The sequence below is a fragment of the Pongo pygmaeus genome, chromosome 6, assembly GCF_028885625.2.
Source record: "Pongo pygmaeus isolate AG05252 chromosome 6, NHGRI_mPonPyg2-v2.0_pri, whole genome shotgun sequence".
Classification (NCBI taxonomy): Eukaryota; Metazoa; Chordata; class Mammalia; order Primates; family Hominidae; genus Pongo; species Pongo pygmaeus.
Genome location: NC_072379.2, coordinates 126,628,389 through 126,646,371, shown reverse-complemented (window position 1 = coordinate 126,646,371; position 17,983 = coordinate 126,628,389). Strand labels below are relative to the sequence as shown.

The window sequence follows — 17,983 nt, the reverse complement described above, 5'->3', positions numbered from 1 at the left end:
TCAGTTGACTGCAGCCTTGATCTCCCAAGCTCAAGCGATCCTCCCGCCTCAGCCTCCTGAGGTGCTGGGACCACAGGTGTGCATCTCCACGCCCAGGTAATTTTTTATTTTTGTTTTTTGTAGAGATGGGGTCTTGCCATGTTGCCCAGGCTGGTCTTTAACTTCTGGGTTCAAGCAATCCTCCTACCTCAGCCTCCCAAAGTGCTAGGATTACAGGCATGAGCCACAGTGCCCAGCCACCCCTGGTTCCTTATACCTGCTTTCCTATTCCCCATAGGAGGGGTCTTCCCAAGTAGCAAGAGTCTCAGTGGTGTGCAGCAAGGAACTACAAGCCACAGACTCCACCGATGTTTTATAAAATAAGGGTAATAGACTATCAGTGGCAGAATCCTCTGGGTAATTTTATTTATTTATTTATTTTTTTTGAGACGGAGTCTCACTCTGTCACCCAGGCTGGAATGCAGTGGCACGATCTCAGCTCACTGCATGCTCCGCCTCCTGGGTTCACGCCATTCTCCTGCCTCAGCCTCCCGAGTAGCTGGGACTACAGGTGCCTGCCACCGCGCCTGGATAATTTTTTGTATTTTTTTTTTCTAGTAGAGATGGGGTTTCACCGTGGTCTTGATCTTCTGACCTCGTGATCCGCCCGCCTCAGCCTCCCAGAGTGCTGGGATTACAGGCGTGAGCCACGGCGCCCGGCCTCCTCTGGGTAATTTTAAAGATGCATATTGTTGGGCATCAGACTAGTCCTGATGAATCACATTTTATGAAATGTACCTCAGGATTCGTATTATTAACGCACATTCTCTCCCCCTCTAATTTTAACGTGCAAGGCAAACATTAAGAACTGCTCTAAGTAGCTACGAGAACGATGGGAGACAGTTACGTGGTTCACGGAACTATGAAGGGAGATCCTGTAATCATCAGCAAAGGCTCCTTGGAGCTGGGAAGGAATGAGATTTGCACCACTGGAAACCCTACAGTATTTCCAGGCCAAGAATAAGGAGGGAGAAGCTGAGCTGAGGGTATGTGTGGGTGGGGTTGCCCTGCAGCCTTAGCTGCTTTGATCCTCTCCCATGTTGTCTCTTGGTACCCAGTAACCCAGCCTCTCCCTTGCAGGCTACAGACAACACTGTGTACAAACCACAGCAAATTTATTACTCAAGATCCAGTGCCACATTATAGCACCACCTGGAGCCCTCACCTTCCCCCCTCCCCCAACCTGGCCCCTAGAGTACACCCAAAACAGAAAAAAAAAGGAAACCCAGATCCCTGCTCCTCCTCTGGAAGAGGGGGCCTTGGCCAGGAAGCCCCTTCCATAGGTCCCAGCAGGCAGGAGAGTGGACCCCTCTGTGCCCAGAGAGCAAGGCTCCAGGCTCCAACAACAGAGAGAACATGCAGGCAGGAGCAGGAGCAGAGGCCTGTGGCTGTGGGGGAGGAAAAGTGGGAGGAAAGGGCACTGCCTGAGGAGTCCGGGAGTCTGGTCATCCCGGGGATGCACGCAGGAGCTTCCGGGCATCAGGGGCCTGCCCCTGGCTGGTTAGCGCTTTGACAGCTCGTGGGACAGCCAGTCCAGACCATCGTACAGACCTGTGCCTTGGGTGGCACAGGTGGCCTGGACATACCACTGTGGGGAAAAGGAAAGAAAGAGGTCAGCAACCAGGAACAAAAGGGATGCCTTTATATCTCTGTCCCAGCCTGTAGCTTCCCTCAAGAGGCAGGATTCAGCACCAGGTGGGCAGGACCCCTACCGTGCGGCTGCGTAAGTGCTGTAGCCCCAGTTTGTCAGTCAGCTCGCTCACGGGCATGGCGTTGGGCATATCCTGCTTGTTGGCAAATACCAGCAGCACTGCATCCCGCAGCTCGTCCTCCTGCAGCTGAGAGAGGAGAAGAGAAGGTGGGACCCAGGCTGCGTCTCCTCTACTGTGTTGGGGAATTCCCTTTCTACCTCCTAGCATCTTGATTGGAAAAAAAAAGTATTGTGCAGTCTGCCATTGAAGACAAGACATAGTTGTAAATGAGCTTGAGGTGACCTGAGCCATAAGTCCAGAAAAGAAAGACCTTTTCCTAATTTGAGTACTTACCTAGGCAAAATAACAACATTTCCAAATGGAAAAAGCAGGAATGTAAAATGTTTCTCTTTAACACATGTAAGTCCCATCTCTCCCACAACTTCTCAGACTCAGATATAAAGACATGACAATGCGGCGGGGCGCGGTGGCTCACGCCTGTAATCCCAGCACTTTGGGAGGCCGAGACGGATCACCTGAGGTAAGGGGTTCGAGACCAGCCTGGCCAACATGGTGAAACCCCGTCTCTACTAAAAATACAAAAATTAACTGGGCATGGCAGCGGGCGCCTGTAATCCCAGCTACTTGGGAGGCTGAGACAGGAGAATTGCTTGAACCCGGGAGGCGGTGGTTGCAGTGAGCCGAGATTGTGCCATTGCACTCCAGCCTGGGCAACAACAGCAAAACTCCTGTCTCAAAAAAAAAAAAAAAAAAAAAAAAAAGACATGAGAATGCACAGAAAAAGTGAAAAAGTCACTCCCATCCAAAACAGGGTGAGATACACAATGTGTCTGTCCACAAAGAAAAACTTATATTCCTGGTCTTCAATGCCTGTGGGGGGCTCCCTGACTTCTATACCACTACAGAGATCACTCTGTCCCCAAGCTGAGGGCTCAGTTCCCAGGGCTCTGGGTACTCACCATCTTCTGGAGTTCATCAGCAGATTCTTGGACCCGCTCCCGGTCATTACTGTCCACCACAAAGATGAGGCCCTGGGCAGGAAGGAAGGAAGAAAGGAGAAGCAATCACTTCTGCCTGGGACATACCGTAGTGTGGCCCTTTCTGTTTTCTTCCCATCTGTAATTGTGTCAATCTTTCCATCTAGCAAACTCTACGGAAGTTTACAGAACTCTATAGAAGCTCTACAGGAGTCATGGCACAAACTAGACACCCCACTGCAAAGAGGAAGTAGTTTATCTAAAGATGTGCAAGGAAATAAAGACATGTGATGAGGGCTAAATCAGGCAGCTTGGCCCCACAATCCTGCTTCTAAAGAGAAGTCCATGCTGGGGAAGACTAAGGTGAGTTCTGAAGAGTGAGTAGGGGGTAGCCAAACAGAAGGGGTGGAAGTGGGGAAGGGTTTTTTCCTTGGCCTAGGGGCCCAGCCTAGGCCAACAATTCTGTACTCCTAGCCCTAACACCTTTTCCAGTGGGGTTAGAAAGTCCCCTCCCAACGCTCCACCTGAGTGTTCTGGAAGTAGTGCCGCCACAGAGGCCGAATCTTGTCCTGGCCTCCCACGTCCCAGACTGTGAAACAGATGTTCTTATATTCCACTGTTTCTACATTGAAGCCTGCAGATAATTGGAAAAAAAATATGAGAAAACTCCTGAAAGAAAGGAACTCACTAAAACTACTTAGATTTCAGCAAGGACACAAAACCAGAAGGCAATGATCAAGGCCCAGGGGAACAGAACCCCAGAACTGGCGGTCAACAGGGCGGAGCTAGGTCACATCCACCCTGCCTCCGGTATCCACGTAGAGATACCCTGACCCACTTCTCAAATAGCTGTATCTGGTGTCAGGGTCAGCTCCAGAAAAGTGGCAGAACTGGGAGCAGACCCCGCGAGGGCCCGCCGCGGCGCTCCCGCTCCCTGCTTCGTCCCCGGGCTCACCTATGGTTGGGATGGTGGTGACAATCTCCCCCAACTTCAGTTTGTACAGGATTGTGGTCTTGCCAGCTGCATCCAAGCCAACTGCAACGGAGAGGGGCACAGGGATGGAGATGGGAGCGAGGGAGCCCCCTAGAGACCAGGGAAAGGGAGAGGCCACAACAGCTGATGGTGACTGGGGCGGAGAGCGGGAGCGCCTCCAGGTGCGCGTCGTTATCTACCTTTGGGGCCTGGAGGGCAGTCGGGTGGCGTGAGCCAACTCCAAACAGGACGCGGAGCGGGAGAGGGCTGGGAGGCAAGGGGCACGGGGGGTAGGCCGCGCTCCTTTTAAAAGTCGTCTCCAAGGGCGGAATCCTCCCTTCTTACCAGCCAGGCTGGGGCGGAGGGAGCTTCACCCCACCCAGGCCCGCAGCTCCGGGTGTCAGGCCCCGGGGTCGGCGCTGCAGACCGGGACCCGCCCGAGAGCAGAGGCCCCGGGGCGTTAGGAGGTGGGTGACTCGGGGCCAGAGACCCAGGTGAGCGGGGCTGGAGGAACGCGGGGGCGGAAGGGCTGCGCCGGGGCCGGCGCCCCGGTCCGGGCCGCGCGCTCGATCTGCCTCACCCATGAGAATCCGCATCTGCTTCTTCCCGAAGATCCGCGAAAAGAGCGCGGACACGGTGAGGCCCATGGCGGGGCCCGGGGAGGGGGCGAGGGCACCGACGCGGGGTGCGGGCTGGAACTGGCCGGCCGCGGGGGGATGGGGCGCAGCAGCAGCAGGAGGAGGCTCCGCCGCCGCCTCCGCGCGTCGCTGCCCTCCCGACGTCACCGCGGGCCCGCCCCCGTCCGGGCCCCGCCCCCGGCTCTCGGCCCCGCCCCCCCCGGCTCTGGCTCCTCTGGGAGCCGAAGCTCCGCGAGTTGACGCTGCTGTTCTGGGTCCCGCGCGGCCCTTACTTGGGAACGGGTCTGGGTCTCTAACGCGCCTGCCAGGCCTGTGGCTGCCGAACCGGCAGCCCGAGCGCGGCTGAGGAAAGGATTCATCGCTCCGCAGCGGCCCCTGCCCCCATTTTCAGTGGCCGGCCGCTGGGCTTTGGTTTGTTGCGTCCAGGCCCCTAGGGGCTCCGGTTTTAGCCCTTGGGAACCAGTAGCACTGAACGTGTGCACCACTCTCCTTTGGGAAGTGGAAGCTGCGATTAGGGGTTTTGGTCCTCCCTTTACTGCCTCATCTTCCACCGAGGGACTTGCGCGTAGTAGGTGGTCGTGTGAAGAATGCGCGGGGGGTAAGGGAAGATGCCCGAGTGCTAGCTAGCTTCCATGGTTCCTCAAAACGCCTACTTCCTAATTCCCAATCCGCAGAACCAGTGTAAGATTCCCGGCCTTGGGCGGCGGGGTCGCAGACCCACTCCTGGGCTGTTGGAGAAGTCCACCTTCGTTTGGATCGCTCTGCGGGCCCCGCCTCTCAGTCCAGGCGCTGGCCGCTTTGCTGAAGTTCCTCACATTGCCACAGACTTGTGGACCTGGCTTATTCTTGCACACCCATTCAGGATTTTGTGAGGATCTTGACTCCGTAGACCCAAAGAGCTTCACATGTCATTTCCCTGCCTCATTTTAACATCTGAGAGGAGAATAGCAAAATAGGAATGAAATTCTTCTGCGGTGGAGACCGGCTCATTGCCAGGCATTATTAGGCCTAACAAATGCTTGTTCAGTTGAACTGGACTGATAGATTCTCAATGGAGCAAGGGCAGGTGTTTTGTTTACTCTGGATTTCCAGTGGGCTTCTAGGATCAATTGTTTATGGACGCGAGGTAAACTGAGCTGGGAATAAAAAAACCTTCACTCATTCATTTGCTTTTTCAGCAGATATTTACTGAGCACCCACCACGTGCCAGCACGTGATTTCAGGCTTTAGTTCAAACCTTAACTCTGCCATTTCTTGAGGATTTGGCTTCAGCACTCCTCATAACTCTTCCATTATTTCGTCATCTATAAAAGGAGACTTGTTCTAACTTAAGGGGTTATGGTGAATATTAAAATGATTTGATAATGTGACTGAATGTTATGTATAATACAGCTTGATGTTATTTGGGCCACTGAGAAACGGGGTCTGAACAGACCTCCAGGGCCTGCCCCATCCTGATCTGCCAAGTCTGTAACAAGGATAGACTTTGGGAAACAGGTATGAGTGAGTGCATGACTTTCCTTTTCTCTTCAGTCATAGACTTGCATCCCTAAGAAGGCTTTTAAGGCTGAAGAGTACATTTTAGAGAGTTTCAATATAATAACAGAACTAGTGTTCACCAAGTTAGATCAGTTCTACATTTAGCTCTTTTATCAGCCTCTTTGCTTCCATCTCTGTTGTCACTACCTTCTGTTCCCCATGACTGAAAGAGTCTCCTCACAGGTTTCCTGCCCCTTGTTCCCTCCAACATGTCATACAAGTCTTGATGACATCCCACTTTTCAGATTAAAATCCATTAGGGCCTTACTATAACCCAAGATAAAACTTAAATGCCATAAGTTGGGTCCCTACCTATTGTGCCAGCCCCTCTGTTGTCACCTCCTTCACATACCCTAAGCTACTGAATGCTTTCTGGGTGAGTCAAACTCTGATACCCTACAGGTCTTTGCATTTTTTTCCACCTGCCTGGAATGCTAGTTTCCCTGATCGCTGGTTAGGTGGACAATCACGACTCATCCTTCAAATCCCAAAGTATTATTCCCAAGAGCCTTCCATGCCTCAGCTAGACAGGCCTCTTTTCTCTTAACTTTCATACCACTTTGAATATACCCAGACATACTGGTGTGATAGCAGGACATATTTGTATGTCTGGTTCCTCACTAGATTGTGAGCTCCCTGAGGGCAAGGTCGTGTCTCTTAATTGTGTTACCATCTGGCACAGCACGTGATACGTTGAGAATCAGACTGATTAGAACTCCTAAACTTACTAGGTGTGTGACCTTGGGCATGTTACGTATAACCTTTCTGCCTCATGTTTTCATATCTGTAAAATAGTGCTAATGAGTATAGTGCTTACAAGAATTATTGTAAAGACTAAATAGCAAAACTCTTGTGAGCTCCTGGTATATAGCTGGCACTCAGGATAGACATGGCTATAGAGTGCCCTCCGTAAATATTTGTGGAATCAACTCAGCAGAACTAAGGAAGGGTACTATTACGCTGTATGCCTACTAGGTACCAAGCACTGTGCTATAGAGGACTGCAGTTTTCGTGGTCTAAATGGGAGTCTTAATTGTTGCCTTTTAGGGACCATGGGTCCTGTGCTCCCAAATCGTTGGATGCGTCGTTCACCTGGGTGTTTGGTAAGAATGCAGTGCGATGTTGCTCTCTGTCGCTCGCTGAGCGTAGCCCGAGGTTAAGCTTGGGCGCCCTCACAAAACCAGTACCACTCCGGTGTCTTCGACTTTGCCGGCTTCGCCTTTCCCAAGCCTGTTTTTTGCTGCTCGCGGCCCCACTGCGTTCTCAACAGGCCGCGTCCACCCACCGGCCGACGTGGCCCCGCCTACCTCGCGCCCACTGGGGGCGGAGCCTGCGGCGCCTCTCTGACGTCACTTCCAGCGGACACAGAAGCGCCGTTGTCGGCCGGTAGCTTTGGTTAGGGAGTCGTGATGGGACCGCGCTCAGCTTAACCCTCTGGCCGACGTGGGCCGAGGGGGCCGGCCCGGGCTGCTGTGGACCAGACGAGCGGAGAGTGCGGAGCGGCTTCTGGGCCAGCGCTAACGAGCCCTGGCAGTGCGCACCTCTGGTGCCAGTGTCGCCCCGCCTCTGGGATAGAATCCGCCCCAGCTCTCCGGGCCTGGGACCCGGCGGCCGCTTTCGCCAGTCCGTCCGGCCGATCCGCATTAGGTCCGGGATAACTAGGTGGAGTAGGTGTGCGGCCCGCCGCCTGACAGCCCGCTCGCTGTTTCTTTAAGCCTTCGCCTGCGTCTTCGCGGTCGTCTCCCGTTCTGCTGGAAAGCTGACGTGGGGCAATCCGTTCAGACCCTCCATGGAGAAGTTTGGGATGAATTTCGGGGGCGGCCCGAGCAAGAAAGACTTGCTGGAGACTATAGAGACGCAGAAGAAGCAGCTTCTCCAGTACCAGGCACGGCTCAAGGATGTGGTCCGTGCCTATAAAAGCCTGCTGAAGGAGAAAGAGGCATTAGAGGCCAGCATCAAGGTGCTGTCGGTATCCCACGAGGCAGATGTGGGCCTCGCAGGTGTCCAGCTCCCAGGCCTCACCTTGCCTGACTCTGTGGATGATCGGTGCTCCACTCACAGCGAGGATAGCACTGGGACCGCCACTAGCTTGGATACTGCGGCCAGTCTCACCAGCACCAAGGGTGAGTTTGGGGTAGAAGATGACAGACCGGCCCGTGGACCACCACCTCCAAAGTCCGAAGAGGCCAGTGGGTCCGAGAGTGGCGTTAGCAGTAGCAGTGGGGATGGGCCATTTGCAGGTGGGGAGGTGGACAAAAGACTGCACCAGCTGAAGACTCAGTTGGCTACTTTGACCAGTTCTTTGGCCACAGTCACTCAGGAGAAGTCCCGCATGGAGGCTTCTTACCTGGCTGACAAGAAGAAGATGAAACAGGACTTAGAGGATGCCAGTAACAAGGCGGAGGAGGAGAGGGCCCGCCTGGAGGGAGAATTGAAGGGGCTGCAGGAACAAATAGCAGAAACCAAAGCCCGGCTTATCACGCAGCAGCATGATCGGGCCCAAGAGCAGAGTGACCATGCCTTGATGTTGCGTGAGCTCCAGAAGCTGCTGCAGGAGGAGAGGACCCAGCGCCAGGACTTGGAGCTTAGGTTAGAAGAGACCCGAGAAGCTCTGGCAGGACGAGCATACGCAGCTGAACAGATGGAAGGATTTGAACTGCAGACCAAGCAGCTGACCCGTGAGGTGGAGGAGCTGAAAACTGAACTGCAGGCCATTCGAGATGAGAAGAATCAGCCAGACCCCCGGCTGCAAGAACTTCAGGAAGAGGCTGCCCGCCTTAAGAGCCATTTCCAGGCTCAGTTACAGCAGGAAATGAGAAAGGTAATTATCCACATCTCTTTCAAACATCAGTCATTGACCTGAAGTGAGAAATATTAGGGTTTTTTTCCTCCTCTGCTAGTTAGAGCTAAGTGTCTATAGTGTCATTTTTGATGCTACCTGAGAAGTTCCACTAGTGAACCTGGGAAGTCCTGTTTTATGTGGTGCTGACATGTGTTCTTCCAGGAGGATGTGGAGCTTCTCAGTGTAGGCTGGGTTGAAGCCAGACAGCTCTGCACTTCTGGGCATTGGCATCTTAACAGCTGTGCTCTATGAAGCAGTATAGTGGCAGCTGTACAGTAAAAGGTAGCGTGTCTTCTGTTGGTATGTGCCTCTAGGGAGGGTGGCTGAAGGCAAAGGGGATTTTCTCAGAAGTAACCTCTTGTCATTGCCTTTACTCAAGATTTGCCTGTTCTGGAGAAGTGCTATTTTCCAGAACAGGTATTGAAAGGGTGCCTCCTTTCAATGTGGAGAGGGAGATCCAGTGCAGTTTTGAACTTCCAGGAATATTGGATAAGGAAAAGAATGCTGTATGATTTCTTAATAGGATTTGAGGAAGCACCTGAGAAACAGCAGTAACACACATTATATATGGTTAGGTGGAAAGCAGAACAATAGCAGATGTACCAAGGTGCTTAATATTATTCGGTATAATATGTGTTTTGCAGAACCCAAGCAGGTAATAGGAACTTTTGTTAGCTCCTGAGTCAACCGAAAAATCCCTAGTTAGCATTTTTGCCAGGCCATCCCAAACCTGTGACCCTTTTGCTCCCCTCTCCTGCTTTCTCAGTTTGCTGTGGGGCTTTTGTGGATGCATTTTTGTCTGTTCCCTTGTTTTGCAGACAGCTCTTGCAGAGGATCAACTCCGTCAGCAATCTCAGGTGGAAGAACAGAGGGTGGCAGCCCTGGAGAATCAAATATCCGAGGTATCTGAGCTGCTAGGTACCTACGAGAAAGCCAAGCAGAAGGACCAGCTGGCCATTCAGAAGCTGAAGGAGCGCATTCTGCAGCTGGACCTGGAGAACAAGACACTGGCTCTAGCAGCCTCCAGCAGGTCCCCTTTAGACAGCCATGGAGAGGAGTCCAGTCTGGATGTCAATGTCCTGAAAGATAAGATGGAGAAGCTGAAGAGGCTGCTGCAGGTTGCGGCCAGGAAAAGCCAGGTGACCCTGGATGTGGAGAAGCTCTGTGACCTGGAGATAATGCCCAGCTCGGAGGCTGCTGATGGGGAGAAGGCTACTGCACTGTATTACCAACAGGAGCTGAAACAGCTGAAGGAAGAGTTTGAGAGGTACAAGATGAGAGCCCAGGTCGTCCTCAAAAGCAAGAATACCAAAGATGGTAACCTAGGAAAGGAGCTGGAGGCAGCCCAGGAACAGCTTGCAGAGCTGAAGGAGAAGTATATCTCCCTGCGGCTCTCCTGCGAGGAGCTGGAGCACCAACACCAGCAGGAGGCTGATGACTGGAAGCAGGAGCTGGCCCGGCTGCAGCAGCTCCACCGGCAGGAGCTGGAGCGGTGCCAGCTGGACTTCAGGGACCGCACACTGAAACTGGAGGAGGAGCTGCACAAGCAGCGGGATCGTGCCCTGGCTGTGCTGACGGAGAAGGACTTGGAACTGGAGCAACTGCGTTCTGTGGCCTTGGCCTCTGGGCTGCCAGGACGCAGAAGTCCTGTGGGTGGTGGCGGTCCTGGGGACCCAGCTGACACATCATCCTCTGATAGCCTGACCCAAGCATTACAACTTGCAGCGGCCAGCGAGCCCACTTTCTTTCTGTACGCTGAACAACTGGCCCGCAAGGAGGTGGAGATCACATCACTGAGGAAGCAGAAGCACAGGCTGGAGGTCGAGGTGCATCAGCTGCAGGATCGGCTGCTGGAGGAGGGCGAACGGCATCGCGAGGAGGTTGCAGCCCTGCAGAGCCACATCGAAAAGAACATCAGAGACCAGAGCAGGGAGGGAGCCAATCTGGAGTACCTCAAAAACATCATCTACCGCTTCCTGACCTTACCTGACTCCCTGGGCCGCCAGCAGACTCTCACAGCCATACTGACTATCTTGCACTTCAGTCCAGAGGAGAAACAAGTGATAATGCGACTCCCAACCAGTGCCAGCTGGTGGCCTTCTGGCAAGAGATGATGCCATTTTCACGAATTCCTGGAATTTCTGTGCCTCTTTTATGTGGGAAAGGGCAGGCTCTGGTTTCTGCTGCCTCTTCTCTTACATTGTCATTTATTTCTTCACTGTGTTGAGCTGGGAGGAGTCTTCAATGTGGGATGGGATTTTCTGCCAAATGCCGTTAATGCTGCTTTATCCTTAGGCCCTAGAGATACTGAAAGTCCTGGGGCAGTATCTTCTGATGGTGTGCATGTGAGGAGAAGATGAGGTTAGGACTGAGAAGTGCAAAAGTTGGAACAGTGGTAAGGCTGTTTTAAAATAAGATGTTTTGTTTTAATAATATGCTCCTAGCACAAAGCTAGGAGTAAATGTGACTCCAAAGGGAGTTCAGTTAATCTCTGAAATGCACAAAAACCAGCTATTTTCTCCCTCTCATCACAGTCTGAGTCTGGTCCATTGCTGCCTCAATTCTCTGGGGACATAAAGCCAGGCTGGAAAGGGACCAGGAAGTTTGAAATAGTGACATATCATCTTACTAGTCCCAAGGGCTAAGGAATAGTGAGTTTATTCTGGAAGGAACTGGGAAGCTTAGTCTAGTTAGTGCCTGGGGATGACCTATGCAATCACACTGCTTATGACCATCCTAGAGAGGGCCCTGAGCACCAGCTTGATCTTAGGGATTTCCTAAGTAACCTGCTTTTTGCCTGAATAGGGTTAAAATAGACCTCTCTTGCCTATCCCTGTCTTAACCTGTCTGCCTGAAGTTGGCCTGAGATTGTGAGTCAACGACTTTGCTATCGTTTCCTCAGTGTTGAACTTTCATTAAGAAATAAAGTCCTAGCTTCTTACAGAGAGGGGTCCAAATGGTGAACGCTCATCCTGCCTGGATTCAAGGAATTAGCTCAGAGATTTGCCCCTAGCTTTTCTGCCTTTGTAGGGACAGCAAAAGGGGAAAATTTGCTGCAGAAAATTCCAAAAGATTGCTGTAACTCTCACAGGGAAGTGGTAAAGATCAGCTAAACCTGGGTTGGGGTGCTTTCTGCCCAGTGGGTCTTGGCATAAGTAGATTAATCCTGCTTTTTTAAGGAAAGGCAGCTTATTCAGGCAGTCTGGAAAGGGGATTCTCAGAAAACTCAGTTTCTTTGTTCCTTCTTTTCTCCCAACTACTCTTACTGGTTATAGAGGTCTTCGGACTCTAAAGACCAATGTTTGGCCACTAACTGGACTAATATGTATCTTTCTGTGATTTCATCATAGAGGTCTGTTTTGTGAGGGTTTGGGGTGCAGAAAACTTTGATTAAATCTTAGTGGGAGGCTGGGTGACCTGGATTATCTACAATGAGCAGACTTAAATGGAACAGAAGTTTATGTGTCCAAATGATGGAATCATTAAACCTGAGTGACTTGACCTGTGTGGTTCCTTAATGGTATCTATATATCTAGACAAAAATAGATTGTGAATGTAAATGGTGAATGAAAAGGATGGAAATAATGTTTTCATATGTTAATCCATGAGCTTGAATCCAGGGAGGACTACTTCCGTGCTTTAACCACCTTAGTTATAACACACATTTCTTAGCCTGGAATTGTGTGTGTATATGTTTGTGTGTGGCCACCTATGCTGGAAAATGCTTTCTTATGGGTTTAGTGGGCAGGCTTAAAACTTCCATAATTACACTTCAACCTCTATAAGTAATCTGTTTATAAATGCTTTATTATCCTTAAAATCAGGATTCATAGTATCCCGAAAAAGTGTCTCAGGACATCAAGCTAAACTAAAAAATAGTAATAAACTTGCTTAATTTTCTTACCTTGTTCTCTCTAAATGTAGGATGTCTTGTAATTGTTATTTCTAGGTAGCTGTGGACAGAGTAGAAAGATCCATAGTCACAGTTGCTTTCCTAGCGCTAATAATCCCTGTGCTTTTGACTTTTGAGAAGATACCAAATAGGAAAAGAAGCAAGTCAATTTCTGATTAATAATTTTAAAAATTGGGAGATATGTAAAGCTGTGAAGACTCCCAACTGAAACTAAAAGACTTACTCCGTTCCTGCCCTTGACACAGTCTAGAGACAGACAAAATCAATGCAGACATGCTAAATTCAAAATTCCTTATCTCCCACACCCTTCCCTGAAACAAGTTTTCCAGTTATTTGGCTGGTTTGCCTGTGACAGATACTGTAAGGAAGGAAAGGGAGAGCGAGGGTGAAAGAACTGAGATCAGAATTAGAGAAAAACACATTTTCCTTGGGCCCTGGTCCCAGAATATCAGACAGTATATGAGATGTGTCAGTAAGGTAATGAGGCTGAGCCTTACGTGATTAACCATTACCACGCAAGTCAGAGGAGGATTGCTATGAAGAAGAAGAGATGGACAGAGAATGTGGAGGGAAGGCAGTCTGACTCCTTCTTGGGCACCTCCCATCTGGGGAATAAACGTGTCCGTGTATCATGCGCTGGCTGTTGTTAAATCCCTGTCTGTTACCTAGAACTCAAGCTCTCAACCTTGTTTTGTGAAGCTACTGCTACTAAGGATCATTTTTGCTCATTCTTGTAGAGTGTCCTGGTGTCATGTTGAGCCATTTATACCTATTTTTATCATTTACTCCTCCCATGGGCTATTATCCCCCCATCTTACAGATGTTAAATTTGTGGAAGATCATGTAACTAGTAAATGTCTATGTCAGGTCTGATTAGCCACAAAGCCTGCTTAATCTGGGTATGCTCCTGCCTCCTCAGCCCTTGGGAGGGTTAGAGCCTCTCCCTAGATTTCTAGGGGTGGGGAGACTGCTCTCTAGGCTGGACTGGACTGGCTCAAATGGAGAGAACGTCTCCAGCTATAAATTGCAGCCAAGCAAAGTTGCTACGCTATAGGGTTGAACAGGCAACAGTGCTTCCTCATAAGAGCCCTAAAGCTGCTGTCCCCAGTTTCCAGATCATTGCTAACTTTAGAACTTGGGTAATTCTAACACAATAAAAGAGGACTGGGTACTAGCTGGTGTTATAGTATGTTCCAACTATCACCTCTGGGAAAACTGGGAAACAGTTTTGGGAATTGGAAATAGAATCCTAATGAATGAATCACTTTCCTCTCCCCCCTCATCCCCCTTTTCCCCCAGGCAGTCTGGAGACCTCAGATGGATGGTTTTTGGAGCAAAAAAACCCCTAATTACATAAATAGCCAGCGTAGTAACTGAAACAAGGTAGGTGCTAAAACACTCTTTTTATCTCCACCAGGAATGTTAAGTAGCAGAATTAGAAATCAGACTGAGGCCTTCTGGATTTAAATCCAGTGTTTCTTTGTCACAAGTGTGGCTGTAAACAAAAGGAAAAATGACGACTGTCTTTTATCCAAGTGTCTGCTATGAGGGAGAGTACTAATGTTTCCCCTACCTTATTTAAATCACACAACGATCAGAAGCATATCTGTTTTGCAGATGAGTAAGTGGAGACTTGGCAAGATGGGATGAATTGGCCAAGGGCCAGGGCCAGTCATGGCAGAATCAGGAATCAGACATGTTTATATGGACCAAAAGGCTCAGGCCCTTTCTGATGTCTGTGCTGTCTCCCAGCAGAGGGCAACGTGGAACACTGAAGAAGTGTTGCTCACTAAGAAATTTAGTGGGTTGAGTTGCTGGCATGGGCTAAGGAAGAAGGGGTCTTTGTTCAGGTGGTCCTCTCTTCAGTGCCAAATGACTGCCTCCTAATTTCTCGGAAACCTGCTTTCCTAGGAGCAGAGCTGTTACACACTGAAATTTATGAAATGGACTCTTGTTATGAGTCAGTTTTATGAGAGTTTGAATAGTGACAGACTGTTTTTCCTGGGACCCAGATCTCCTGGATAACCTAAATATTGACAGTGCTGACAGACTTACACTGCAGGGAGCCCATAAAAGCAAAGGACGCCTGAAGAAAATGACCCTCCTAAGAAGAAATGCCCCGTCCCTTGACTTTAGCAAGGAAAGCATCTCTGGTTCAGTATAAATTCATCTATTGCCATGATCTCCTTCCATATCTCACAGAAGGAATCTGAATCCTGATACCACTTTACATGAATGAGTTTTTAAATGTAGGTTTACACATACATTTCATACTTTTTTTTTTTTTGAGTCTCCGTTTGTTGCCCACGCAATCTCAGCTCTTAGCTCACTGCCACCTCCGCCTCCCATGTTCAAATGATTCTCCTGCCTCAGCCTCCCGAGTAGCTGGGATTACAGGCATGCACCACCACGCTTGGCTAATTTTTGTATTTTTACTAGAGACGGGGTTTCACCATGTTGGCACGGCTATTCTTGACCTCCTGACCCCAAATGATCTGCCTGCCTCAGCCTCCCAAAATGTAGGGATTACAAGCGTGAACCACCACACCTGGCCCATACATTTTATATTAACTGAGGCTGTGCTGTCCACAGTCAAAATATATGAAAGGGTAGTATTTAGAGTAGAGTCCATTGTCTTTCCCTTAGTCCAACAGCTACCAGCCTTTTGAGCATGAGGGAAGCCTCAGTCTAGGCAATTTCACAGGCCCCTTGGGAGCATTCTGCCCAGGTATCCTGTTTACTCCACTGGAATAGCTGTCCAAAATGGAGGCTGAGCCAGCTGAGTTGAGATTTGAGATAAGTCTGGAGGCCAAGCTTCTTTGGTTTGGTGTTTTTGAGTGCCTGTATTGTATTACTTGGCAAGTTTAAATTTTTCACATCTAGAATCCTCAGGCACACTGTTCCCTCTGCCTTCAAAGTCCTTCCCCACCCCATCCCAAACCTTTGTAGTATGATCTTATCCTTTAAGACTCACCTGAAATGTCACTTCCTCCATCCTGACTTTTCTGATACCCAGGGACTTCATCCTCTGAGGTCCTCCAGCACTTTGCTCAGTGCTTGGACACAGAAGTGATTTCTTGTACTTTCATTATTCAAGTTACTTCTCTGTTTCCTTGACTGCCCTATAAATCCCTGAAGGTCACTCCCATGCCCCATTCATCTTTGTGCTCTCAGGACTTTTCATATCCTGGCACATAGTAAGTGTTCAATAAATAGCTGAATGAATCAAGAAGAGACTGAAAAATACTAATCTTGTACCTTCAGAATGAGCGATTTAATTTTTGTTAGTATTGCTTTCTCCCACTGGTCTGCTTTCCTGCTCATTTTATCTTTAGCCATATTAGTGAATGTGACTAGAATTGACTCTGGGAATATGACTATAATTGATGTTAAGTAAAATAGTTTCCTTTGGTTGTTAGAGGACTTGGGGAGCTAGTCCTGGTCCCATCAAGGAATTCTCTTCAGAGCTAATTGGAAGATCGCTGAGAAAAGGAGAAAATAAGATGTGACAAGGACTCTAGGCTCAGGCATATAGCCAAACTTTGGGTCTCAGGTCTTATTATTTTTTAAATTTTTATTTTTTACCCCCATACCTAGAGGATGATTTTTTTTTTTTTCCCCTGAGGCAGGGTCTTGCTCTGTTGCCTAGGCTGGAGTGCAGTGGCATGACCATAGCTCACTGCAGCCTTGAACTCTTGGGTTCATGTGATCCTCCTGCCTCAGCCTCCTAGGCAACTAGGACTTCAGGTGTGTACCACCATGGGTGGCTAAATTTTTTTTTTTTTTTTTTGAGACGGAGTCTCCACCTGTCCGCTAGGTTGGAGTGCAGTGGTGCTATCTCGGCTCACTGCAACCTCTGCCTCCCGAGTTCAAGCAGTTCTCCTGCCTTAGCCTCCTGAGTAACTGGGATTACAGGTGTGTGCCACTACACCAGGCTAATTTTTGTATATTTAGTAGAGACAGGGTTTCGTCATGTTTGCCAGACTGGTGTCGAACTCCTGACCTCAAGTGATCCGCCCACCTCAGCCTCCCAGAGTGCTGGGATTACAGGTGTGAGCCACCACACTTGGCCCTTGCCTGGCTAATTTTATTTTTTACAGATGGCATCCTGCTATGTTGCCCAGGCTGGTCTAGAAGTCCTGGGCTCAAGCAGTCCTCCCACCTTGGCCTCCCAAAGTGCTGCCATTACAAGTGTGAGCCACTGTGCCTGGCCTCTCAGGTCTTACCCTTGATGAAGACTCCAAGAATAAGCTTCCCTGTTGGGGAACCTGTATATCAGAGGCCCCTGGACTTGAGGGCTGCGTAGAATAAGCGCCTTCATTACCTGATCTCAAGGGGATTATGGATTGTCCTTTTTTGTCTTTCTGTGGCTGTGACAAACTTCTTGACCAATGGAATTTTGTTCTCTCTCTGATGCCCAGGCTCAGTCACAGACAAAAAAAGTTGGTATTTGTCTGTGAGCTGACATTTGCTCCTTCAGACCAGCACACCCAACTTCTGGAGAGGGACTAGGTGAGATATGCTTGCCTGGCATGAGGTAAAAGTCAACCGTGGTGTGCTCTTTCTCTTCTAAGTCTTACCAGGGCACTTTTGGGAGTGCTTCTAGTGCCTTGGTTAGTATTTGTGAATGGTTGGTGGTCAGTGAGTCCCCTGGGTACAGATGGAAATGGTATTTTCAGTGGTTAGTGAACCATACTTTTGAGACACCTGGGGCCCAAATCACTCAAGTCAGCAGCCCCTGGTCATTCAGCCCTGAGGATGACTCTGGCTGTATCTGGATGTATTTTTCAAGTTGTGGTGGCTGACTTGGCCGACAGGCCCAGAGAATCAGAGCCTGATTTCCCAACCAGAGGAGATTCGCTAACCCAGTATGAGTGATGCTGCTGTACCCATCTCTCCTCCTCTCTCCATTTCAGCCCTTTTGCTTCTCCAATATAAATCATAATTCCTTCCCTGAAGTTGTTTACAGTCTGTCAAGGGTCACAGCATGTACTTCCAGACTGCAAACCCAGGAGGACTCTGTATGCTGAGAGTGGTTGATCAATGGATCGTATGACGGTGAGGAGGCAGGGAGTGATCCAGGGCGATGAAGAAAGGCTTCAGGATATGAACCTGGCTGTGAGTGATGATCTGACCTGCATAATATGGCTTAGATAGGGAAGTGCATCCACCACAGCAGAAAAGCATGGACCAAAGGCCCAGACTGTGGAAGCCCATTGTATTAATAGATTGGATATTGAGGGAGAATAACATTTGTGGAATCACAGGATGTTAGATCTGAAAGGGATATTACAGCATGTTCAGTCATGCCCCTCTCTTAACAAAGGAGGAAACCAAGACCCACACAGGA

General features: G+C 49.7%; 2 protein-coding genes across 5 annotated transcripts in view; one reads left to right on the top strand and one right to left on the bottom strand.

The window, feature by feature from the left end:
* Positions 1-1,137: 1,137 nt before the first annotated feature.
* ARF5 (ADP ribosylation factor 5) lies at positions 1,138-4,499 on the bottom strand. The gene is made up of 6 exons (XM_054497031.2): positions 4,282-4,499; positions 3,684-3,764; positions 3,253-3,362; positions 2,711-2,782; positions 1,752-1,877; positions 1,138-1,627 (listed from the first exon to the last, which is right to left on the bottom strand). The coding sequence occupies exons 1-6, from the start codon at positions 4,346-4,348 to the stop codon at positions 1,541-1,543; spliced, it is 543 nt and encodes a 180-aa protein (XP_054353006.1). The 5' UTR covers positions 4,349-4,499; the 3' UTR covers positions 1,138-1,540.
* Positions 4,500-6,930: 2,431 nt separating this feature from the next.
* The window catches only part of GCC1 (GRIP and coiled-coil domain containing 1), a 102,093-nt gene continuing 91,040 nt past the window's right edge, over positions 6,931-17,983 (top strand). For 3 of the 4 annotated variants that reach the window (XR_008503884.2, XR_008503881.2, XR_010126986.1), the window contains exons 1-3: positions 6,931-8,699; positions 9,539-11,115; positions 13,933-14,016. Coding sequence is in view for 1 of the 4 variants with exons in the window: in XM_054497020.2 (XP_054352995.1) it covers positions 7,668-8,699; positions 9,539-10,834 (2,328 nt within the window). In the remaining 3 variants the exon portion in view is untranslated. Of the gene's footprint in view, positions 8,700-9,538; positions 12,222-13,932; positions 14,017-17,983 lie in introns of those variants that run through there. The other variant, XM_054497020.2, reaches the window with a different exon arrangement.

Coding starts and splice junctions, on each gene's coding strand:
- ARF5 (XM_054497031.2), bottom strand. CDS start 4,348: ATGGGCCTCACCGTGTCCGCGCTCTTTTCGCGGATCTTCGGGAAGAAG. Junction 3,765..4,281: donor GCAGATGCGGATTCTCATGG/GTGAGGCAGATC, acceptor TCTCCGTTGCAG/TTGGCTTGGATGCAGCTGGC. Junction 1,628..1,751: donor AGCACTTACGCAGCCGCACG/GTAGGGGTCCTG, acceptor TTTTCCCCACAG/TGGTATGTCCAGGCCACCTG.